The sequence below is a fragment of the Procambarus clarkii genome, chromosome 9 (assembly GCF_040958095.1).
Source record: "Procambarus clarkii isolate CNS0578487 chromosome 9, FALCON_Pclarkii_2.0, whole genome shotgun sequence".
NCBI classification, from domain to species: Eukaryota; Metazoa; Arthropoda; class Malacostraca; order Decapoda; family Cambaridae; genus Procambarus; species Procambarus clarkii.
This window is the reverse complement of record NC_091158.1, coordinates 6,680,791-6,707,089: the sequence shown is the minus strand read 5'-3', so window position 1 is coordinate 6,707,089 and position 26,299 is coordinate 6,680,791. Positions and strand designations below refer to the sequence as shown.

The 26,299-nt window shown below is 44.1% G+C and overlaps 1 protein-coding gene across 1 annotated transcript; it reads right to left on the bottom strand.

Annotated features, from left to right (window-relative positions):
• Positions 1-3,014: 3,014 nt before the first annotated feature.
• LOC123766048 (serine/arginine repetitive matrix protein 1-like) lies at positions 3,015-25,362 on the bottom strand. The gene is made up of 4 exons (XM_069321333.1): positions 25,302-25,362; positions 7,004-8,291; positions 4,163-4,385; positions 3,015-3,083 (listed from the first exon to the last, which is right to left on the bottom strand). The coding sequence occupies exons 1-4, from the start codon at positions 25,360-25,362 to the stop codon at positions 3,015-3,017; spliced, it is 1,641 nt and encodes a 546-aa protein (XP_069177434.1).
• Positions 25,363-26,299: the final 937 nt, after the last annotated feature.

Sequence of the window (26,299 nt, the reverse complement as noted above, 5' to 3'; positions counted from 1 at the left end):
TGTATTAATTCAGTATGGCAAGCAGCGTCTAGCGACCCGCCACTCCGTGTATTGTAACCAGCTAATAATTTAGCCTAACAGGCGGAACTGGTTCAACGTTCATGCCTGTCCGTCGTTACGCCTCCACCGGTATAAAAGTTGCAGAACTTGCAACATTAAGTCGTCTGTAGCGGTGCAGGAGGGGGTGTGTGTATCCCCCCCCCCCCACATCGATAAACTGCGGCCAACTTCTACCTGTCACACCTCGACTACTAACACGTAGAATTTGTTTTTCTTCAGTACCCCCTTGGGAGGTCTTGCCAGGCGCTGCAAGTTGAATTTCGTTCCTGATTATATACGCGCGATATGTCGGTTATACTCGCGTGTGATTTGTTGTCTCTGACGGAAGTGTGAAATAAAGTGTGGGGCTGCAACGTAAGTCAGTTCGTTCAAATGTTTGTCACTCTTGGGGGTCTCGTTTGTCACTCTTGGGGGTCTCGTTTGTCACACTTGCGGATATTCGTTTGTCGCACTTAGGAGTCTTTGTTTGTGATATTTGGGGTCTTCGTTTGCCACACATGGGGCTCTTTGTTTGCAATGTTTTGGCTCTTTGCGATATTTTGGCTCTGCGATAGTTTTTATAATTCTTTGGTTGCGATATTTTGTGGAGTCTTCGTTTGACAAACTTTGAGGGTCGTCCTTTGTTACATTGAGGGACATAATTCGTTTCCGCGATTACGCTCTCGCTTCTTCATCCGTGTTGTTTGTTTTGTCTCCGTGTGTATTTTACTTTTGTTGTTTGTGAGTTAAGCGGACTGTTTAGCAGGTTGGAGGTCATGATACATACTCATTCATGTATGCAAACAAAAAGGGTTATTTACTTGTCATGATAATAGTGCTTTTGATTTGTGGTAACTTGTAGAAGTTTATGTATTTGTCATTATAAAGTGTAGGGGGCACATTATTTTGACTCATAAAATTTGCTTGACGTTTGGTTAAATATTGGTATCCAAACCTGCTGTGCCTTGTTTTTTCTGTTTTGAAATCAACAAAAAGCAAACAGGAAACCCCAAACCCCTGCAAAATATGAACCTGTTAGAAAAAATAACTTTAATAAATTGCGTGACTTATGACAATGTTGAAGTAGAACTACCTGGAGCGGCCCTCGGGGATCAACTCAATATATTATTTTAATTTTTACCGCCTATTGTGGTATTACATGGTTTTTCTTTTATTGTTTGGCCGAGTACCCGAATTCCAACCTCTTTTTTATATTATTAAATATATTATATTTTTTATAAAAATATAAATATATTTTTAAAAGAAAATATATATATATAAAAAAAAAAAATTATTTTTTTTATTATTACTGCCCGAAACGCTTTGCGTAATAGTGGCTTTAGGCATTGTATGTATTAGCTTTATCTATAAATCCATCAATGTTTGTATCACATCTTGTATGTATGTACTTTACCTGAATAAACATTTTATTTTTTTAATTATAAATAGCGTAGAGTTTATATATATAGATGTAGTATTTTTGTTTTCAATAATCGTCATAATGTTTGTGGCAAATGTTCGGCAAGGAAACTGGGATACTTTCCTTTATCGGCTACGATCAAAACCTGTCTAGTTGCCAATGGGTGAATACATTTTAAACCTGCTGTTCAATTTGAATTTGTTTTGCGTCTTCACATACAAATGATAACTGCAAAGGCTTTATAATTGGACACGTGGAAGCGACAAAAATGCTGCGGTATTTTCAACAATTTGCTTTTCTGAACAAGGATTTTCTTCCCAAACGTACCTGAAAATAAAGAAATCACTTGGTGGACCCCGAAGACAACGTCCAAGGTGTTTTTACGCCAAAGAGCCTTGATAGCCATAAAAAATGAAAGCACATAATTTTTCCTAAACTTAAAGCGCAGATGTTTTGAAGGAAATGATCTGGCTCTTTAATCCATGTTCCTGTTCACGGAATAATATAGATTTTTTTCTGTTCATAGAAGTTCATAGAAATCTTCTATTTTATTTCCAGTACTCCTGGTGTTGTGTAGTATACCTTTAGGTTGTTACCATTATGCAAGTATCTGCCACCTTTATTTTTTCCCCGAACGTTTTACACCCGTGCATCTTGCATTTCCATTTTTTGTGTCCTGTTCACACAATGTCCTATGCCGCCTCATCATTCGTGTTCACATTTACAATTAGTCTGTAATAGTTTAAAGTCGTATTAACTGCTTCTTCCAACGACTCTGCTAATTTCGACACCCTATCCCTGGATACGTCCTACCCTGAAGACGTGATGTACGTCCATAGAGTTCTTCCCAATGAACGAGTTTCTGTTATTAAATGGGATTGAATTATCAAAATTACCCCTTTGAAGTCGATGATTTACTCCAATTGCCCTTGAGATTCACTCATGGCTTAACACTGAACTTTGGCAGAACTTCACATACGATAGGAACTCCTTCCCTTAATCGTATTTTAATTAATTAATTATTTTAATTAATTATTTTAATTAAATTTTAATTAATTAACTAACCCTTAATCGTATCAAGTGATAACTTGAATATTTGTTAGGTTCCTCTCTTCGACTCTAGCCAACATCATTTATTCTAACCGAAATGAAAACAGTATACAAGATCCCATTGAGCCAAAATGTTCATCGTGTGCACTATTTCGCGTACACACCAGCCTCAGGAAAATACACCCTCATCCTTTTAAGAGCATCAGTTAAACAAAAACAAAACTGTGTGCTTATTATACTTGAGAATTCCCTAAAACCAAGATTTTCCCATCTTATTGAGTTCTTTCACCGCCTTAACTGCTGGACCCGTGTATAAATTCTGTCGGCGAGGTGCTACCTCGCCGACAAATCCAAGATATTTTTCATCTTCAGTGCCCTACCTGGAGACAACGTTTCCGCCGCCTCGGAGTGCTTATCGTTCAATGCATTGTCGGCAATGGAGGTCCTAACACGAAGCTTCTTCACGGTAATCTTCAGTTTCTTATTTCTAGCGACTTTCCACTCATCAGTATCCTTCGGAGTCAAGCTCACATTGTCTATCGCCGTCGCCACACTTTTTTTTTAACAGAGCAATCTGTCACATTAAGTTCACATTAAGTCTCAGTTCTCCTTGTGTTTTTTTTTTTTACTGCATTCTAGATACTTCGGCAAATTTTGTCTCGCTTGAAATTCAGTATTTGCTTATGAATATAAATTTGAATTGTTTTGTCCCTTGTTACGTTGTAATCTGTGACATCATTCTACGTAAATATCATTCACGAACTATTTCCAGTTAGCTTAGGATGTGATTAATAATTAGTGTGTTAGGGCATATGTGAAAATTTGTTTCCAAGGCTAGAAAAGATGATTTAATGAGACTCGAATGTCACTTTCATTGTCGCATTACTTTAGCGTGTGTAAGCCAATGGCTAGCTGTGATTTTCAGAGTAAGAATTAACTAATCAATTAGAAGTGCAGTGATGTAATCCAAGAGCTCATGCGTCCGAATGTCTATTGGCAACTCACTTGACACCCACGCTGGAGGAGAGCGGCCACACTCAACAATGCTTTCAGTTAGAATTTTTTTATTATTACTAAATATTTATGGCACACTGACATAGGGTCAGGGACATGTATTAGCAGGATTCTGGAGCTGTTCACAGGAGGCCATCATGTTCTTGAAGCAAGTTCACATACAGTAATATGTACTTAAAATGTACATAACTTAAAATGACTTGAGTTATTGTGTGAAGACTCTGAGCGTCATCAGACGATTGAGCAGTTATCATTTTGCCCAGAAGGGCGAGTTTATTGGGCAGCGCCACTCAGTCTGTGAGTAAACATATCACCATAGCAGCATGTACAACACTTCTAATAGGAAGAAAGCCCGCTGGGTTGTTCATCCTGTCACTTGTACCCAGACACAGCTGGGACTTATTTAACTGTCTCAGGTGAATAGTTTATCAAACAAGAAGATTAATATTTACCAGATCCTAAAGTTACGTAACCTTGCAGGTGCAAAATGGGGGAGATCTTTTAAGAACAGTATCTATTTTTGAGTGTTTTCGTAACAAAAACAACGTGGGGGGTTTATTATTCTAAACGTATTCTTGATGTCTCTTAGACTGGCACAGTCACCCAGGGAGTGGTCAAGGCGGTGTCCGACACCCTCACCAGAGATTTTGCAGCTTCGCTGTTCAGCTGTTGTTTCCATTCCGAATCTCCATGGATATTTGTATCCAATACGAATTCTTGGTATTGCTGATTATCTCCCGCGGCCACCTCCCTTTCGTCCATAATGATTGGGATTGCCAGCTGCACCCTCATTGTACCAGCGTACAGTTTCACTGGTTCTTCTATCCTCCTTTCCTCGGTTACTTTGTCATGGTGATGTGGCCTGATAATACCTTTTAACTTATAGAAAAGTCTTGGGTGTAAAGTATTCAATATGCAGCCCGTACTCATAAACAAAAGTCCAAAGTTCATTTCATGCACCCGCCAAATCCCCTATTTATGAATTAAAATGGCTTTCACGCGACTCATGACTCTCAACAGATGACGTCCGAACACTTCCGGAACAAGTGCTTCGCTGACGACTTTTGTTCGAACCACAATGCTGTAAATGCTTCACCTACGTTCTACAAATAATTGCCAACATAAACTATACACGTAACCTAACCAACAACAATATTAATTTATATTTGAGAAAATTCCTATTTTGAATTAAAAAAAAATAGCATGTTAAAATTAGTGAATGCGTCTTTGGGGTCGACTTCTGGATGGAATGGACTTGGTCTGAGGACGAGTTGCAATATGGTTTCCTTCAGCAACCAGCACATCTGCTCATTCATTTCCACAGATTCCAGCATAGGAGGGAATCCACAAGAGCTTGGTCACTTTTCCCTGATTGGTTAGCTCTTTCACAGCTCTTGATTTCAGTGACTATCACTATTTTTGCTTGTTTTCTCCTAAAGATTTGTAGTGTAGCTTTTGAATCTGTGCAAATCAATGCACCATTTTTGCTTCTTTGAAGGAATCTTAATGCTATAACAATGGCAGTTAGCTCTGCTTGCGTCGAAAAGGCATAGTTCTCAAAGGTGCTCTTTCTTCATTTCCGTTTTGAAAGACATTTTCCTAATTACAGTGAATGCTGTTCCAGCTCTGCCATTGGTAATATTAGATAAAACATCAGTGTAGATTTGATCTAATTCATTTCCGGCTTCTTTATTAATTTTACCGAGACACTTACGACTCATTTCTTGTGGTATGTTGTGGTCAATATATGCGTTGGGACCGTGTCTTGTCAAGATGACAACTCGTATGTCATAAATTGAGTATGACAGTTTGTGTATGGCTTAAGGACCTAAAGATTTGTCTCAAGTTATAGGAATATTGTTATATCTTTATTTTTTTTTATTATTAGCACATTTAGGTGCAACTGCATTTGTGCAGCTACCCTAGACTATATAAAGTGGAGTACAGCGTGTTAAAAAAAAACTAGCTACGTGATGCTAAAAATCCACATCACACAGGATGGTTAGTCATACAGAGCCGTGTGGTCAGTAGTCTTCACTGGCAGACTCTGGGTGCATTATGAGGATATCATGAACACGAGAGTGAATAAAGTAATTGCGAAGTTCCAGGTACCTCATGCTAATGGGTCTGAATGGTCTAATAACTGGGCATTCGGTGATGTAGTGTGGGAGATCATGCCGCAGTTTCTGCTCACAGAGTTTGCACCTGGAGTGCTCAGGATTGGGAGATCCGTCACCTGTAGCCACCTGCCACAGGTAACGGTAACCCAACCTGATCCTGGCAACCACTGTGTCGCACAGTCTGGTGGACGTTTTGTACTGCCCATAAACATAAAGTTTTAGATCTGAACAAATCATAGTTTTTTTATTCTGGTGCTTTCAGGTCGTTGGGAGTCGGTAATTTCTCTATCAGACCTGAGTGTTTGGAACAATATAGTTTTGACAGTAGAGATGGGGATACCTAGATCCAATTCAACTTTATCTTTGTTACACGCTAATTTGGCTGCAATGTCTGTCTCATTATGATGGGTTATATTTATGTGTGAAGGTATCCATACAAAGGAGATTCGAAACCCTTTACTCTGTGCAGCGATTAGGTCATTTATAATTGAACCTCATATATTTATGAGGTTCTTATTGTCGAATTTCCAGAAATAGTTTTCGATTGCTTGAAGAGCAGACTTTGAATCACAAAATATTATTCCTCCTATGATTTTAATGTTCAGGTAGCAAATTGTTGTGCCGCTAGTTCTATTCTAATAAATAGTTCTAATATCTTATTAATCCATTTGCAATAAAAAAATTGAATGTTTTTTTGCAGTCGGATTTAAATTTAATGAGATGAAAATACGGGTTATAGTATTTATTATAGTTACGCGTTATTAAGCATGTAACTTATGACTTATAAACTTTTTTATTTCGTGAACATTAATATTACTTTTTTTTAATTTTTTGTAAAATTAAAGTTTAAAAAAATATTTTAAATTGTCAACAATAATTTCGGGTAAATGGGCGAATTGAGGGAGGATGAAGCTGTGAAAATAACCAATTTAAATGTTTAAAATACAGAGATAGAAGTCATTCGCCAGTCTCAGGAGACTATGGAGTGGCCTCTCCTGGGCACAAAGCCAGGCTAGGCTGATATGGGTATAGAGGCGGTAATCTGACTAGTTGCAGCTGCTCCAGCATTACTGTACAAAGGGAAGGAACTATCAAGGGAAAGCGCCAAGCCACCATGCCTATATTGCACTTGGAAGGGGTCAGGGTAAGGATTTGGGATGGGACAGGGGGAAAGGAATGGTGCCCAACCACTTGGACGGTCAGGGATTGAACGCCGACCTGCAGGAAGCGAGACCGTGGCTCTACCCTCCAGCCCAAGTGGTTGGGTATACGTTTAGCGGCCTCTGACGTACTCCTGTGCTCGTGATGTTTTCCGCGTCCTGTTCTGTTCTCGTCATCTGTGTCCTGTTTCCGTGTTTACTGCGTCCTGTTCTCGTGTGGGGTCTGGACGCCCTGTTCTCGTGTGGGGTCTGGACGCCCTGTTCTCGTGTGGGGTCTGGACGCCCTGTTCTCGTGTGGGGTCTGGACGCCCTGTTCTCGTGTGGGGTCTGGACGCCCTGTTCTCGTGTGGGGTCTGGACGCCCTGTTCTCTTGTGGGGTCTGGACGCCCTGTTCTCTTGTGGGGTCTGGACGCCCTGTTCTCGTGTGGGGTCTGGACGCCCTGTTCTCGTGTGGGGTCTGGACGCCCTGTTCTCGTGTGGGGTCTGGACGCCCTGTTCTCGTGTGGGGTCTGGACGCCCTGTTCTCGTGTGGGGTCTGGACGCCCTGTTCTCGTGTGGGGTCTGGACGCCCTGTTCTCGTGTGGGGTCTGGACGCCCTGTTCTCGTGTGGGGTCTGGACGCCCTGTTCTCGTGTGTCTGGACGTCCTGTTCTCGTGTGGGTCTGGACGCCCTGTTCTCGTGTGGGTCTGGACGCCCTGTTCTCGTGTGGGTCTGAACGTCCTGTTCTCGTGTGGGTCTGGACGCCCTGTTCTCGTGTGGGTCTGGGTGCCCTGTTCTCGTGTGGGTCTGGACGCCCTGTTCTCGTGTGGGTCTGGGCGCCCTGTTCTCGTGTGGGTCTGGACGCCCTGTTCTCGTGTGGGTCTGGACGCCCTGTTCTCGTGTGGGTCTGGACGTCCTGTTCTCGTGTGGGTCTGGGCGCCCTGTTCTCGTGTGGGTCTGGGCGCCCTGTTCTCGTGTGGGTCTGGACGCCCTGTTCTCGTGTGGGTCTGGACGCCCTGTTCTCGTGTGGGTCTGGACGTCCTGTTCTCGTGTGGGTCTGGACGCCCTGTTCTCGTGTGGGTCTGGACGCCCTGTTCTCGTGTGGGTCTGGACGTCCTGTTCTCGTGTGGGTCTGGACGCCCTGTTCTCGTGTGGGTCTGGACGCCCTGTTCTCGTGTGGGTCTGGACGCCCTGTTCTCGTGTGGGTCTGGACGCCCTGTTCTCGTGTGGGTCTGGACGTCCTGTTCTCGTGTGGGTCTGGACGTCCTGTTCTCGTGTGGGTCTGGACGCCCTGTTCTCGTGTGGGTCTGGACGTCCTGTTCTCGTGTGGGGTCTGGACGCCCTGTTCTCGTGTGGGTCTGGACGCCCTGTTCTCGTGTGGGTCTGGACGTCCTGTTCTCGTGTGGGTCTGGGCGCCCTGTTCTCGTGTGGGTCTGGGCGCCCTGTTCTCGTGTGGGTCAGTGTGTCCTATTCTGAGGGGAAGCTTCCGCCCGCCAGCTTTTTCCCAAACTTGTCAGGTTTTCTCTGGGTAATGAAGATCGAATGTCCGTTTTCAACGCCGATGATAGCAGTTCAGTTAAGTTCGTTGTGCTATCAATTACGGTATTATCCAGGGTTGATAATCGTTTAATTTCTCACGATTATGGGAGCCTTTTCATGAGTCGATTTTCTTTGTGTACAGTTCTAGTGGCTGACAAACTTGGACTCTTGTGCATCCGACAGTAAGAATCATTTTCCAGTGCCAATATTCTTAAAAATACTTTTAATTTATAATGTGATAATTGCTCTAATCATATCCTGGCTTCTTAGGAATCGGGTGGATGGCTGAGGCAACTCCGCTCGTTGCTATTCAGTAAACGTGTTCAATCTTCCATCAACTTTGAACGAACTGTCTTCATAGATTTCTTACAAACAAACATTTAAAATATAAAGTTTGAGAAAGTTCACAAGGAGAGGATGGCTTTAATTTTTCGTCTCGTTGTTATTTGTTAAATTAATTATATTTTGCAGTTTGAGATAAGGAAAGTGTGTTATTACATTCATTATTACACATTTACACTTAGGCTACAGGTAGAGCTATGCTCCAAATGTCACATCTTCCTTGCATCATAAATTGTTTAAGAAATTTGTAGTTGTTTTAGCACATATAACCTACATATAACCACATCACTGCCTAATGTATTCCACCTGTTAACTACTCTGACACTGAAAAAGGTCTTTCTAATATCCCTGTGGCTCATTTGGATAATCAGTTTCCACCTGTGTCCCCTTGTTCGCGTCCCACCCGTGTTAAACAGTTTATCTTTATCTACCCTGTCAATTCCTCTGAGAATTTTGAAGGTAGTGATCACGTCTTCCCTTACTCTTCCGTCTTCCCGTGTTCTGAGTTGCATTTCCCGCAGCCTTTCCTCGTAACTCATGCCTCTTAGTTCTGGGACTAGCCTAGTGGCATACTTCTGAACTTTTTCAAGCTTCGTCTTGTGCTTGACAAAGTACGGGCTCCATGCTGGAGTCGCATACTCCAGGGTTGGTCTTACATATGTGATATACAAGGTTCTAAATGATTCCTTGCACAGGTTCCTGAAGGCAGTTCTGATGTTAGCCAGCCTTGCATACGCCGCAAATGTTATTCTTTTGATGTGGGCTTCAGGAGACAGGTTTGGTGTGATATCAACTCCTAGATCTTTCCCTCTGTCCGTTTCATGAAGGATTTCATCTCCCATTCTGTATCTTGTGTCTGGCCTCCTGTTTCCACTGTCAAGTTTCATTATCTTGCATTTACTCGGGTTGAACTTTAGTAGCCATATGTTGGACCATTCGTTCAGTCTGTCTAGGTCATCTTGTAGCCTCATACTATCTTCCTCCGTCTTAATCCTCCTCATAATTTTTGCATCATCAGCAAACAATGAGAGGAATGATTCTATACCCTCTGGTAGATCATTTACATACATCAGAAACAGTATAGGTCCGAGGCCTGAACCCTGCGGGACTCCACTGGTGACGCCTCGCCAATATGAAGCCTCACCCATATGAAGCCTCACCCTCACTGACTCGCTGTCTTCTGTTACTTAGGCAATCCCTTATCCAATGGAGTACCTTTCCTTTCACTCCTGCCTGCATCTCCAGCTTTCGCACTAGTCTCTGGTGTGGTACAGTGTCAAAGGCTTTTTAACAATCCATAAATATGCAGTCTGCCCACCCCCTCTCGTTCTTGCCTGATCGTAGAATTCAGTTAATCCTGTGAGGCATGACATGCCATCCCAGAAACCATGTTGGTGTTGTGTCACAAAGTTCCTTCGCTCCAGATGTTCCACTAGCTTTTTTCGCACAATCTTCTCCATTGACTTGTATGGTATGCAAGTTAGGGACTGGCCTGTAGTTCAGTTTTTCCTATCTATCCCCCCTTCTTGTATATCGAGATTACGTTTGCCATTTTCCAAATTTGTAGCAGTTCACATGTTACCAGTGATTTGTTATACATCATGGAGAGTGGCAGACACAGTGCTTCTGCTCCTTCTTTAGTATCCGTGGCGATATTCAATCTAGGGCCTATAGCCTTTGTCACATCCAACTCAAGCAAAAGCTTCCTTACATCCCCACTGGTAATCTCAAACTCCTCTAATGGTGCCTGGTTAGCTATTCCTTCTCATCTCTGGAACTTCTCCTTGTTCTAATGTGAAGATTTCCTGGAATTTATTATTGAGTTCCTCGCACACTTCTTTATCGTTTGTAGTGAATCTGTCTGCCCCTATCCTCAGTTTCATTACCTGTTCCTTCACTGTTGTCTTTCTCCTGATGTGGCGGTGCAGCAATTTAGGTTGTCTTCGCCTTGCTTGCTATGTCATTTTCATATTGCCCTTCTGCCTCTCTTCTCACCCTGACATATTCATTCCTGGCTCTCTGGTATCCTTCTCTGCTCTTAAGTGTCCTGTTATTTCTATAGTTTCTCCACGCTCTTTTACTTAGTTGCTTAGCTAGCCTACATCTCTGATTAAACCATGGGTTTCTCATCTGTATTGCAGTTTTTTTCCCTCTTGGGCCGGGATAAACTTTTCTGCTGCCTCCTTACACTGCGTGATACATTCCATCATGTCTTGGGCCGTCTTACCCCTGAGCTCTGTTTCCCTTGTTATATCTGTTAGGGATTTTCTTATCTCCTCATAGTTTCCCTTACGGAATGCTAGCCTTTAGTTTTCAGTTCCCTTTCGCGAGTACTTTAACCACTCTTCGACCAGATACTCAAACGTCAGTACACAGTGATCGCTCATCCCTACTGGGGCATCTAAGTCAATTTCCCTTATGTCGGAGTCACTCAGAGTGAAAACTAGGCTGAGTCTCGCTGGTTCATCGTTTCCTCTCATTCTTGTGGGTTCCCTGACATGCTGGCTTAGAAAGTTTTTTGTTGCCACCTCCAGTAGTTTAGCTCTCCATGTTTCCTCTCCTCCGTGCGGTTCCTTGTTCTCCCAGTCTATCCTTCCGTGATTGACGTTCCCCATGATGAGCAGATGGGATGGATGTGTGTGTGTGTGTGTGTGTGTGTGTGTGTGTGTGTGTGTGTGTGTGTGTATGTGTGTGTGTGTGTGTGTGTGTGTGTGTGTGTGTGTGTCTGTGTGTCTGTGTGTGTGTGTGTATGTGTGTGTGTGTGTCTGTGTGTGTGTGTGTCTGTGTGTGTGTGTATTTACTATTTGGATTTAGTATTTGTGTCTGCAGAATCGAGCTTTTTCTAACCAGTCTATTTTCCTCTATTATATGTACTGCATATATTTCTCTAACACAAGCGCGCGTACATACATCCCCAGGAAACAGCCCGTAGCAGCTGTCTCACTCCCAGGTACCTATTTACTGTTAGGTGAACAGATACATCAGGGTGAAAGAAACTGCTCATTTGTTTCTGCCTCCGCTGGAACTCGAACCCGGGCTCTTAGGACTACGATTCCCGAGCGCTATCTACTCAGCCGCGAGGCCCCCCTCGTGTGTGTGTGTGTGTGTGTGTGTGTGTGTGTGTGTGTGTGTGTGTGTGTGTGTGCGCGCGCGCGCGCGCGGGCGCGCAGGATCGAATTGATAGCTCTTGAACCCCGCTTGTCTAACCATCGGTTGTCTATATCCTGTGTGTGTGTGTACTCACCTATTTGTGCTTGCAGGATCGAGCATTGACTCTTGGATCCCGCCTTTCCTGCTATCGGTTGTTTACAGCAATGACTCTTGTCTCATTTCCCTATCATACCTAGTTTTAAAAGTATGAATAGTATTTGCTTCCACAACCTGTTCCCCAAGTGCATTCCATTTTTCCACTACTCTCACGCTAAAAGAAAACTTCCTAACATCTCTGTGACTCATCTGAGTTTCCAGTTTCCACCCATGTCCCCTCGTTCTGTTATTATTACGTGTGAACATTTCATTTATTTCCACTTTGTCAATTCCCCTGAGTATTTTATATGTCCCTATCATATCTCCTCTCTCCCTTCTTTTCTCTAGTGTCGTAAGGTTCAGTTCCTTCAGACGCTCTTCATATCCCATCCCTCGTAACTCTGGGACAAGCCTCGTCGCAAACCTCTAAACCTTCTCCAGTTTCTTTGTGTTTCTTCAGGTGGGGGCTCCATGATGGCGCGGCATACTCTAAGACGGGTCTCACGTAGGCAGTGTAAAGCACCCTAAAAGCCTCCTCATTTAGGTTTCTGAATGAAGTTCTAATTTTCGCCACTGTAGAGTACGCTGCTGTCGTTATCCTACTTATATGTGCCTCAGGAGTTAGATTAGGTGTCACATCCACTCCCAGTCTCTTTCTCGAATCGTTACAGGTAGGCTGTTCCCCTTCATTGTGTACTGTCCCTTTGGTCTCCTGTCACCTGATCCCATTTCCATAACTTTACATTTACTGGTGTTAAACTCCAGTAGCCATTTCCCTGACCTGTGTGTGTGTGTGTGTGTGTGTGTGTGTGTGTGTGTGTGTGTGTGTGTGTGTGTGTGTGTGTGTGTGCAGGATCGAATTGATAGCTCTTGAACCCCGCTTGTCTAACCATCGATTGTCTATATCCTGACTCCCGACCTAATTTTTACCGTCATTTCTTCTACATATTTCTCACACGCATACATATACACAGGAATTTGTACAAGTTGATTGACGGCTGAGAGGCCGGACCGAAGAGCCGAAGCTCAACCCCCCCGCAAGCACTAGTAGGTGAGCACATCCCCAGGATGCAGCCTGTAGCAGCTAACTCCCATTTAGGTACCTATTTACTGTTAGGTAAAGGGATGCATCATTTGAAAGAATAAACAGCCCATATGTTTCTGCCTTGGCCGGGATTCTAATCCGGGTCCTTGTTCTGATTTGTGAATATTATATGTGATTGCAGGACAAGCGTCAGCTCTTGGGTCCTTGTGTTGTGTCTGGTATGGCCGACAGGACTGTTCCGTTGCTCTATAATTTTAATATTCTTTTATGTTCATGCAGCCAGTTCCCAGTTAATCCAATTTGCTTCTCAGACTTTATCAGTCCTTTTGTTGGGTACAATGTCGAGAGCCTTCAGCGTATTGTGAAGGTGCGGATAACCCATTCTTTTCTTTCCTGCACCTTGCCTAGCAGTCATCCTGTCTTCCTGTCTCTTGTGCCTGGCAGTCTTCCTGTCTCTTGTGCCTAGCAGTCATCCTGTCTTCCTGTCTCTTGTGCCTGGCAGTCTTCCTGTCTCTTGTGCCTGGCAGTCTTCCTGTCTCTTGTGCCTGGCAGTCTTCCTGTCTCTTGTGCCTAGCAGTCTTCCTGTCTCTTGTGCCTAGCAGTCTTCCTGTCTCTTGTGCCTGGCAGTCTTCCTGTCTCTTGTGCCTGGCAGTCTTCCTGTCTCTTGTGCCTGGCAGTCTTCCTGTCTCTTGTGCCTAGCGGTCTTCCTGTCTCTTGTGCCTAGCAGTCTTCCTGTCTCTTGTGCCTAGCAGTCTTCCTGTCTCTTGTGCCTAGCAGTCTTCCTGTCTCTTGTGCCTGGCAGTCTTCCTATCTCTTGTGCCTGGCAGTCATCCTGTCTTCCTGTCTCTTGTGCCTATATAGCAGTCATCCTGTCTATATCGTCAAAATTTCCTAGTTAAGCTGCACCAGTCCTCCAAGCAGACTGCCGATTATCCGATGTGCACTATGATTTCCTATTAATTTGCCTTCTTGTAACATTTCCTTCATGTCTCGCCTTTCCATCCTGTCCCTTCCCCATCTTTTCCCATTCCCCATCTCTTCTGTCCCTTCTCAAGATCCCCCGTCCCCCTTCCGCCCTCCTGCCGGCATGGTTTTCTAGATATCTCGCTCTGTCAATCTTTTGGCTCATCCGGCATGAATAATGTATGACATACCGGACGACAGTTTATCATAGACCAGAGATGAGGCATCACTCTTGACGCCTCGATGACACGCCCGCACACCGCGCGCCCTCTCATCTTCCTCACCCGCGCGCCCTCTCATCTTCCTCACCCGCGCGCCCTCTCATCTTCCTCACCCGCGCGCCCTCTCATCTTCCTCACCCGCGCGCCCTCTCCACTTCCTCAACCCTCTCACCCGAGCGCCTTCATCCCAGTATCACCACGCCCACACGCCCACGTTCTCTGTCTCGCGCCCTTTCCTCTCTTGACTCTCCACACGCCCACACTCCTTTCTCAGTCGTGAGCACCTTTTATCTCTCTCTCGTCCTTAACGCAGGATTTTTCGCCAAAACATACCCACACGCCTTGTATACCCCAGCATACCCACACGCCTTGAATACCTCAGCATACCCACACGCCTTGAATACCTCAGCATACCCACACGCCTTGAATACCTCAGCAGACCCACACGCCTTGAATACCTCAGCATACCCACACGCCTTGAATACCTCAGCATACCCACACGCCTTGAATACCTCAGCAGACCCACACGCCTTGAATACCTCAGCAGACCCACACCGTTGAATACCTCAGCATACCCACACGCCTTGAATACCTCAGCATACCCACACGCCTTGAATACCTCAGCAGACCCACACGCCTTGAATACCTCAGCAGACCCACACGCCTTGAATACCTCAGCAGACCCACACGCCTTGAATACCTCAGCAGACCCACACCGTTGAATACCTCAGCATACCCACACGCCTTGAATACCTCAGCAGACCCACACGCCTTGAATACCTCAGCATACCCACACATGCTAATATGATAACGATTGTTTACGTATGATTTCGTGCACCTTCAGCTTAACAAGAGCCATGTGCCCACACATCTGCCTGCTAGTGCGCACGCGCGTCAGTACACCAACAAGAGGTCGACACTGGGAGGTTTATAACATTACGCGAGGACAAGCATATGGGCGCGTGACACTGTTATGAGCCACGGGGGTGAGGAAATATTTCCTCAGAGTATGACCAGTCAGTAAGCAAGTGGAACAAAGTAGAGAGGGGAAATAGTAGGGGGGTCCCACTGTCCGTACTTTTAGGAAAGTTGGTATGTCATGGAACAAGGGGATTAGGAGTCATTGCATTATCCGACTGACAAATTGGAAATGTGAGGCCCAGGAACTGTGAGGCCAGGTTCTGCAAGCTCGGATAGATATGTGCTGTTATGTAAGTACAGACAGGTATACACCACGCCCCTTAATCGAACTCTCAACATTTTCCCTTTGAGAAATATATTTTTATTTAATTTCCAATAAAACGCTGAGCTTCAGGACTTGAAATATCACATTTGTAAATACTGGAAATAATTTGCATATCAAAACGCTACCTCTTATACCCCGGGAATGGAGAAATACTTCAGTCTGTGTCCACTTCGAGAAGCGAGACAGACCGACACACAAACATTTTTGGAGGGATTTCAACTTTTGGCTCCTCGGGTATGTAATAAACACGTTTTGCTTGTAATGAATTTTGGTTATATGACACTAAGGTACGAAACAAGTTTTTCTTCCTTTTTCTGAATACTAGCAGATATAACACTGGAACACGAAGCTGTTATACGTTCTCGCCAGCGGGAATGTTAAGACGCGATACACAACGATATTTGGTACCTGTTGGAGTGCTGTAAACTCTCGTCTGTAATCCTCTGTCTTCGCCTTATGCTTGGGCTTTACACTTTACAACAATATTTTGTTTGCGTGTATGTACTTTCTGTAATGATCTATTATCGCCAGAGTTTTTAACCTCTGATAGTCCATGATGATTATTTTGTATCATGATTTTATGAGGCCTAGGGCTGGGGTCGTGCACGAGTACACTACAGCCTCGTGGGTCCTAGGGCTGGGGTCGTGCACAGGTACACTACAGCCTCGTGGGTCCTAGGGCTGGGGTTGTACACAAGTACACTACAGCCTCGTGGGTCCTAGGGCTGGGGTCGTACACAAGTACACTACAGCCTCATGGGTCCTCGGGCTGGGGTCGTGCACAGGTACATTACAGCCTCGTGGGTCCTCGGGCTGGGGTCGTGCACAAGTACACTACAGCCTCGTGGGTCCTAGGGCTGGGGTCGTACACAGGTACACTGGGCAAGATTGTACAGGACAGAGATTAATGCTAAGATTGTGTGTGATAGAACAGGGGCGAGGCGGTCTAGACCTCCCCGCTCCTCTCCAAAGGTTTCCATCAAAATAGACCACATCTATAATTTTAGAATATCTGATGTAATATTTTATCTCAAATACTGTTGATTTAGTATTTTTTTTCTTTAGTGTTAAATAGTTGGAAGATAGTGTTAATAATGTTTTTATCTTTAATAAAAAATAATTACATTCTTTAATGTGGTTTGTAGGTTTGTGTTGTTATAGTTCTTAGGGAATATGACGAGACATTACTGTTTGTCTGCGAAAGTTTCTGCCTTGCGCGGAAGACGAGCTCTGACCCGCACCGTAATTTATACAGCGTTTAGCCATTGTGTCCACTTCCAACTCTTTCTCACGACTTTCTCTGACAAGCGTCAGATTTGAAGTGATTGTACATAACCAGAAGCGTTCGAACCTAGGGCCAACTACCCAACCTATCCAAGTCCATGCTCACAAGCCTTAGAAAGCGTAAATATTACGGCGTTTTTAATTTAACTAAAATACTGGAATTTTGAAGCTGTGGTCGATAACGTAAACATTACGATGCCATAAGTGTGAGGGCTGGATCAGGAGTAATATAGAAAGGTTATAGTGTGAGTCTCCACACTCGGCAGTCTGTTGTACCTTAGGTCTCGTCTCTCCTAATTTCGTGATATTTTACTGACCTATTTTTTGAACACATGACGGAAACACTTTGTGCTTGCGATTTGCTTTTACCGAAAAGTACATCTAAAATGTCAAAGGCTTTATGAGGCTCTTCACTGGACGAGTGAGGGGAGGCAAGATAGGCAAATGAATGCAGAATTAGATTACATTAACGCATTGTATAAATGAGAAAATCGGCAGGAGTAATGAAGCATAACCATACAGATATGATAATACTTATTTGGGAATTGTGGAAAGAAGGTATACAAATGTTTCTCCGCCAAAAAAAAAACACATTTTGAAGAGGGCACGAGTGTTTTTTTTTTATTTTTTTTTTTTCCCCGAGGGGCGAGTTTATTGGGCAGCGCCACTCATCTTGTGAGTGGACATAGCGCCTTAGCAGCATGTGCAACACTCCCCAATAGGAAGAAAACCCGCTGGGTTGTTCATTCTGTCACTTGTACCCAGACACAGCTGGGACTTGCTTAACTGTCTCAAGTGAACAGCTCCTCAAACAAGAAGATTAATATCTGTCAACCCTTAAAATGTTATGTTATCTTGCGGGTGCAAAATGGGGGAATCTTTTAAGAACAGTATCAATATTTGACAAACAGTGTTTTCCTAACTTAAACAATGTGGGGTTTATTATCCTACACATATTTCTAATGTGTGTCGGGTGTTCACAGTCACGTAGATAGTGGTCAAGGCGGTGTCCGTCACTCTCACCACAGATTCTGCAACTCCGCTGCTAAGCTGTTGTTTTCATTCCGAATCTCCATTGATATTTGTATCCAAGACGGATTCTCGCTATTACTGATTCTTTCCCGCGTCCTCCTCTTCTTCGTCCATAAGGATTGGGATTGCCAGCTGCAACCATGTTGTACCATCGTACAAATTCATTGATTTGTGCTCCTATCCTCCTTTCCTCAGTTACCTTGTCACGGTGATGTTGCCTAACAATACGTCTAATTTGTAGAAGTCATGGGTATGAAGTATTCAATATGGTCACCTTCAGCAGCCAGCACATCTCGTTCATTCCCACATATTCCAACATGGGAGGGGATCCGCAGAAACTTGACGACTTAAAACGACTTGACGAAACCTGGTTGGTTAGTACCCTTACAGATCTCTTAATTTCAGCGTCGCAAGATTTTCTGCCCGATTTTTACTAAGGCTTTGAAGTGCTGCTTTTGAATCGGTGCAAATCACTGCGCCATTAGTGTTCCGTTCAAGGGATCTTAACGCCATAACAATGGCAGTTAGCTCTGCTTGCGTTGAAGAAACATAGTTCTCAATACGTGCTTTTTTCTTCATTTCTGCTTTGAAAGGCCTTATTCCTAATTGCAGTGTATGCTGCACCAGCCCTGCCATTGACAGGATTAGATGACCAATCAGTGTAGATTTGATCTAGATCATAGAGAAAGATGACAACAACAAAAACTAAGCTTACCAAGGCCTAGTATAATACATATGCACTAAATTAAGCCTAAGATGGGGTGTATTATACCTATGATTGCTTATTTAGGCCTAGGACAGGTTAGGTTGTATAGCTACTGTTAAAGTTTTTGTCGTGCCCCTTTGTGGTATTCCAGTTGTGCAAAACGTGATCTTTATTTTTGTACACAACAGTGCATGTTTATACGTTCAGCCAAACGTTCCTATTACTGGTATAAATTTTGGAGGGTAGGCGGAAATATCATATAAGCGAAGAGGATGTGAAGAAATGAAGAGCTATCCAGATAAGCGTGAAGTTAGGGTAAAGGAGGCGGGACAACGAGCCTCCAGAGTGAGTCAGCACCAACTGTCAGCACCCAACTAAGTCTATGATTTATATTGAACCTGCCTTCTCTCGTCCGCACCACGCGAGGTCTGCCTTCTCTCGTCCGCACCACGCGAGGTCTGCCTTCCGCACGGCTTTCTTGATTTCACAACCTATCCAAAAATGGTAGTGTTTCTAGCAAATATTGGTCGAACGTACAAAAATTAACTGTTAGACCCGCAGAAGTTCACGTTCTGTACTGTTAATTTTGTGGAAGGCAAGACAAAGATGACAACCAAACCTAAACTTTCTTAGGCCTAATATAGCATACAAAATACTATTCTAGGCTTAAGATGTAGTATATTTGGCCTCGGATTGATTATTTAGGTTTAGTACAGGTTGCGTAGTTCCTGCTCCAGGTTTTTAGTATGCCATTTTGAGGATTCTAATAATACAAAATACGAATCTTTTTTTTTTTTTTTTTTTTTTTGAGATATATACAAGAGTTGTTACATTCTTGTACAGCCACTAGTACGCGTATCACCGGCGGGACCGGGTGCAAAGTCTGGCAGTGCTGAACCTCTTACCCCTTTGTGACTAACCCTCCTGTGAGATGGGGTTTTAAATATTACAGTTAGCTCTTAATACATGCTATGTAACCATATAGTCTAGGGTGGCTACATAAATTCCTGTGTACATAAAGTATTTTAGTACAAAAAGTTTACCTTAATCTTTTCTTTTTCTTTCCCGTGCCTCATCAGACAAAAATCCCTCCATATTTCTACAGTGGAGTGAGATAACTGGTCTGCATCACTCCACATGCGTGTTCTTCAGCCTTGCCTTTGGAATAATTGTGTGCAGCAGACATGGTTCTGTTACCTTAGCTATCTGTATTTTTGATCGCTCACTTTCAGACGTTTTTCTTTTAATTGGCGCGAGTGAAGTCAAGCCAATTTTTTTTCGTTTTTTAATCTTTTTATGCCAAACAACTTGATAGTTTTAAACTCGATTTCTTTAAGTGAGATATCTCCGATACTCTTGAATCATATGCCGTAAATATTTATTGAGCATTATGTAGTCGGTTCCAAACCATTTTGGCCTCGCGCCTGCCTCCGTCACCACTATCAAAGTATTCAGTCGATCAAGTGTTACTGTCTCCTTCAGTCAGCACAAGTTGATGCTTGCCGTTAATATCACTGTTCCTTCACCGTCAGTCTCCCGGCTACTCACTCTTCATTCTTAGCAAAATATCTTCCTGTGTTTGACTTTTCCACCTCATTGTTTTATTAGATTCAACTAATCATGTAATATATATATTTACTCTACATTATTTTTCGTTCCTATTATGCCCTTTTGAATCTTCAGAATCCTCCTCCTATTTTTTCTTGTCACTTCACCATTCTACTAAGTTTTTTTTATTTATTCCTTTATCAGTATTCGCAAAAATATTTTGTTTATTAATATCTCGTAGTAATATTATACTTCCTCTTCGCCAAATTACATTGTTTTTCTTGTTCCTCATTCATTGATATCTTCATTGCCAATATTGTCACTAAAAATCTTTGGACGGAAGCTTTGTCAGCAAGTATCACTGTCCGGCCTCGTCTTCCATGCCAGTGTTTTGAAGTGACACGCTGTGTGGACCAGAGGACGCCACTTCCTACCACCAACTCTCTGGCACCCGGACTTCCCTGGATAAGACGCCCTCGGACCAGGATACTAAGCTGTCTTTTCAATAAGTTTCTCTTGTAATGGACACTTTGTCATCCTCCTGGACACCTGTCATCCTCCGGGACACCTGCCATCCTCCGGGACACCTGCTATCCTCCGGGACACCTGCCATCCTCCGGGACACCTGCCATCCTCCGGGACACCTGCCATCCTCCGGGACACCTGCCATCCTCCGGGACACCTGCCATCCTCCGGGACACCTGCCATCCTCCGGGACACCTGCCATCCTCCGGGACACCTGCCATCCTCCGGGACACCTGCCATCCTCCGGGACACCTGCCATCCTCCGGGACACCTGCCATCCTCCGGGACACCTGCCATCCTCCGGGACACCTGCCATCCTCCGGGACACCTGCCATCCTCCGGGACACCTGCCATCCTCCGGGACACCTGCCATCCTCCGGGACACCTGCCATCCTCCGGGACACCTGCCATCCTCCGGGACACCTGTCATCCAAGCGTTTTAGTGATCTTTGGAACTTGGTACAGTATTTATTTTACAAATATTACTTTAATTTCCCCTTAAATGAAGGACCTCCTCAAGCACTCATGGCCAGATGGTTTTGTTTAAGTTAGAACACTGAAGTAATTGGTGAGGTTGGTGTGTGTGTTTCCTGTTTATATCGGCAGGATGACGTGTGTTCCGCTGGTGCCTGGTGTTGTGGCTTGACCAGCTCAAGCTCCAGATAAGTCTAGCGGCTCCAGCCATAATGTGAGTGGTACGTTATCAGTATTTGACCCGTTGAATGGCGGGCCAGCGGTGCTTTGTAAGTCTGTTTATTCTCTAGGTCATGAATTATTGCTTAGATATATGCAACGTATGCATGAGCACTCACCTAATTGTGCTTGCAGGGGTTTAGCGTCGGCCCTTTGGTCCCGTCTCTCAACTCTTAAGCAACTAGTGTACAGGGTACTGTGCCTATTGGGCTCAGTCATATCTATATTTGAAACTGTATGGAATCTGCCTCCACCACATCACTTCCTAATGCATTCCAGTGTTAATTACTCTGACACAACACTTCCTTCTTTAGTTACTCCAGGCGTTATCTTCACTCACTACCTTAGTTCCTCGCTACCCCAGTTAAACTTTAATCTCTCCACCATTTTCTGTAGTAGGATTTTATACAAGGTATCTCCCTCAATCTTTGTTCATCTCCCCAACACTTTTTTTCATCTCCATCTTTTTAATGCTCGTTTGCCCACTCTCCTGGTGTTCGTTCCTTCACCATCTTGTTCATCTCCCCACATATTTGTTGTTTTTCTCCCCACCCCTTTGTTGCTAATCTCCCCCACCCCTTTGTTGCTAATCTCCCCCACCCCCTTTGTTGCTAATCTTTCCCCACCCCCTTTGTTGCTCATCTCCCCCACCCCTTCGTTGCTAATCTTCCCCAACCCTTTCTCTTGCTAATCTTCCCCCACCCTTATGTTGTGCGTCTCCCCGCCCCGTGATGTTTGTGTCTCAGCCTTCTCGCCTCTAGTGAGTTATCTAAGCAACATGCAACATACACCTACGGTTCACATCCTCGCATCACGCCTCCACTTGATTCTTCCTAACATTCGCGTCTATCGTGCTGCCTTGCGGCATTCCCACCTATTACCCCTATCTCACCCATCCTATCACATCCCTCTATCTCACCCTCTCGGATCTCCTCCACCCAGCCATCTTCCTCTCTACACCACCCTACCTTCCATCAACCCATACTCACCCTCCTTCATGATACCTTCATACCTTTTTCGTGATGAGAAGTATTTTGTGCTCCAATGACCCTAATGGCAGTTGGACTGGGATTGTGCAAACCCTCTTCTGTCTCCTGTCCTTCGGACAGGAGACAGACTAAGTGCGCCTCACCGCTAGGAATAAGACCCTCTTTTTCGTTTGTGCCTCGGGCATTCAATCTGGCAAAATCGAGATTGTTAACGCAAAGGTTAGATGATTTTCTTTGTACGGCTCCAGTGATGGCATTATTCCGGCTTAGACACCTACCCGCTCACCCTCGCATGTCTTCTCTTACCTTCCTATTATTTCAACTCGCCCCCTTAAGTTGCCACAACAAACATAATACATGTTGCTAAAACGCGCGAACCTTAGACTGCCACCGTCCCCTCCCCCACATGCGACTACACATGTAGGGAAGGGTAGGTAGTGGGCAGTGTGGGGGAGGGTAGGTAGTGGGCAGTGTGGGGGAGGGTTGGCTATTTGCGAGCTGCAACTTTTCATATTTATTTATTACTCAAATATTTATTATGCACCCCATACCTACCCTGTGGGCGGTAATGGAAAGGGTTACAGATGCACATAATTGGTTTTGGAACTGAATCCCATAGTTCGTTTAGCTAACATTTCATAGAACCCCGTATTATTGTCCGTTGAGGAACAGCGTACAAACTGTGGTGTATTATTTGAGAGAACGAGTTGACAAACCCTCAAGACGCTTCCCTGCTCTGCCAGTGCCACCCTCTACCTAACCCCCTTCTTAAGACTTCAAGGTGACCATCTTCTCTCTTCCTTCAGATGACAGTCACTCACCATGTGCCTCCCCACACTCCCTCCCCCCAGCTCGCCCCCTAAGACACCCTGTCGTGCAGAGGTTAACATACAAGCCTCGGAAGCAAGCTAACCTGGGTTCGGATCCTGGGCAGTGAGGACGGTTGTTGATCATTTCTTAACGTTTACTCAAGTAATTTGAGACCTGGATGTAAAATTGTTGGCAGATTGTGTTCTGGGGATAACACGGGATGAATAACCTAACCAGTTCCAGTACCTGGCCCGAGGCCTAAATTCCAACATGAAAAAAGCCCCCCCCCCATCACCAGGCATGTGCGGCCCGCCCCATCATCCATCTTCGTCACAGAGAAACTGACGTCACCCCTGCATGCTCATGGCTGAGCACTGCTGTTGGGTGTTAATTGTTAGAGCGGTGTGGGGGGCGGGGAGGAAGTTGGTAGTGGGGGGGGGGGGGAAGTTGGTAGTGTGGGGGGGGGGGCGGGGAGGAAGTTGGTAGTGTGGGGGGGCGGGGGCGAGGAGGAAGTTGATGTTGAGGAAGTTGGGAGTTTATGGGTGGGGAGAAAGTGGGGGGTGGGGTGCTGAGGTATCCAGCTGATAAAAATCAGTGTATGTTGGTAATGTGTGAAACCCTGATTTGGTATCAGCTGAATGCCTCAGGACCCCTAAAGGATTGAGTCCCAGGTTACATTACTCTTGTAGCATAGCGTGGTCCAGTGGGTTTAAGGCGTGTACTTGGGAGTAACCAGTGTACAAGTTCGAATCCTATTCATGGTTCATGAGCTGTGACTTAACGATATTCATTTTTTATTACATAGACATATCTTTGTAATAGTCATTCTTTTATAATATATCCACCTAGGGGTTCCAAAGTTATATTTTCTTTCAATAATGCTGATATTTTTTGAAAGGATATTGGCATGTGATAAGCTAATCCTGATAAGAGAAAACTTTTCGATGCACGAGAGATTTCCTTTAGAGTAAATATTGCTATTGGGGTTGGTCAGAATATGTAGCCGGGCAGCAAGTTGCAGTGAGCGCGAGAATGGCCATCTCGATACGATACGTCTTGAACATCTTCTTTATCCACAATTTAGCTTGCCAGAGTGGGCATTTTACAGGTCCCACAGTTCACGACCATACAGACTGAGACACTGACTCTTAAACAACTACTTTCGATCGGATGTAAATGTGACCAAATTTATTCTGTATAACGTATTGACTTCCAGGTCTCTGATAGTATCAAAAAGTTGACAAGAGAGCCCATTGAGGATATAATATGACCCATATGATTTTTGGAATGTTTTAGGATCAATATATGCCTAGCAGTTTTAGTTTAAGAACTGTAGTAAACAAATTCAGCCAGCTAAAAACAGCAGTACATTTGCTCGTTTTGAAAAAGTTACGTTAAAATCCGATCTTTTATATATTTAAATTTCCTGTGACAATTTTAGTAAGTGCTAATACAACTAGAATATTAATATTGCAAAATAAGATATCCTTTAGTACTGTGCATTCAAAAGCCTGCTCGGCTGGATCTCAGTTTTCAACGGTGGATCAAGATAGACAGCAAACAGTTAAACAAAAAAACTACTACTTGTTTGACCTTATTTTGTTTTAGCGAGAAATGTTCACGGGTACTTAGCAGATTTGATACAAAAAAAAAAGTATAGATATCTAGCAATTGCAGGACAAACTTTTCTGCTAAGATCCCATTAAAAATTTGATACAGTAAACTTTGTCAAATGCTCTAGAAGCATCGAGAAACTGGTAGAAAAGAAGAGAGCTGCCAAGTTAGTTGTGCTACTGAGTATTGTCTGCCAGTAACATCCTCCCACCTCCTTCCCCCGAAATTGTTTAGTGTTTCAGACACATCCCGTATAGCATCATCTTGCATGGAACACTGACCAGTAGTTTAGTGCCTCCTGTCTGTCTTTCTTTTATGGTGGCACTATATTGGTTGTTTACCAACTTTCTGGTAGTTTCCCTTTTTCCTGTTAACTTTTGCTTCTTTATCCTCCCTCCACTTCCTTAACCCCTTCTCCCCAACTCTTCTGCCCCCTTCCTTACCATATCACCTCCTATTCCAACTTTTCCTCCTCTTTTCCTCTAAGCCTTATTTTCGCACCCTTCTCTTCCTTCATCATCCTTCTCTTGTTCCACCAGCCTTCTCTTGATCTGCCACCCTTCTCTTCCTTCATCACCCTTCTCTTCATCCTCATCCTTCATCACCCTTCTCGTCCTTCTTTTCATCTCCCCCTCTCTCCCTCTCTCCCTCCTTTTCCTTCATCACCCTCGTCTTCATCGTCGTCGTCTTCCTTCATCGCCCTCCTCCTTCATCACCCTCGTCTTCATCATCGTCGTCTTCATCATCGTCGTCTTCATCATCGTCGTCTTCCTTCATCGCCCTCCTCCTTCATCACCCTCCTCCTTCATCACCCTTGTCTTCCTGGGCGCCGTGTTTTTCATCGTGGGGGAAGATTGGTCGTCAATGTGATTATAACGTCTTCGCCGTACATCCTGGAATCCCATTTTACTATTCATAATCAGGTCTCCGTGAGGGGCTGGGCCCTTCTGGCTCGCCTGCCGCGTCTTCCTCTCGCGTCAGGGTGTTAGGAAAGCTCTACACACGCTCAGTTCCTCTTAAAAAGCAGCAGTAGCCCAGCACTCGGAGAACTCGTATTCATGCACTTAAAATCTTGACTGGCATTAGCAGCCGCTTTTCCCTCTCCTTCATGGGATTCTTTTCTTAAGGATTACTTACCCTGTACATGTCCACCGTCAGCACGACTGTTACGACCATAAACAAATACCACAGACTTTCTCGGTCAAGAATACGGCAGATATCCTTATAGTGCATCCAAAGTCGGCCAGTGAAAGCAACAGATCACATACTCCTGTATGACTAACCATCCTGCGAGATGTGATGTTTAGTACACGTAGCTGTGTGTTGCCACAAACTGTGTAACATTTTATATAGTCTAGAGTAGCTGCATAGATACAAAGGTTCTTAAATATGTCAATGAAATAGAGATAAAACTCCTTGACACGTATGTTTGATCAGTAGCTTGCACGTGCAAGTTTTGGAGGCATTACATATATATATATATATATATATATATATATATATATATATATATATATATATATATATATATATATATATATATATGTCGTACCTAATAGCCAGAACGCACTTCTCAGCCTACTATTCAAGGCCTGATTTGCCTAATAAGCCAAGTTTTCATGAATTAATGTTTTTTCGTCTACCTAACCTACCTAACCTAACCTAACCTAGCTTTTTTTGGCTACCTAACCTAACCTTACCTATAAATATAGGT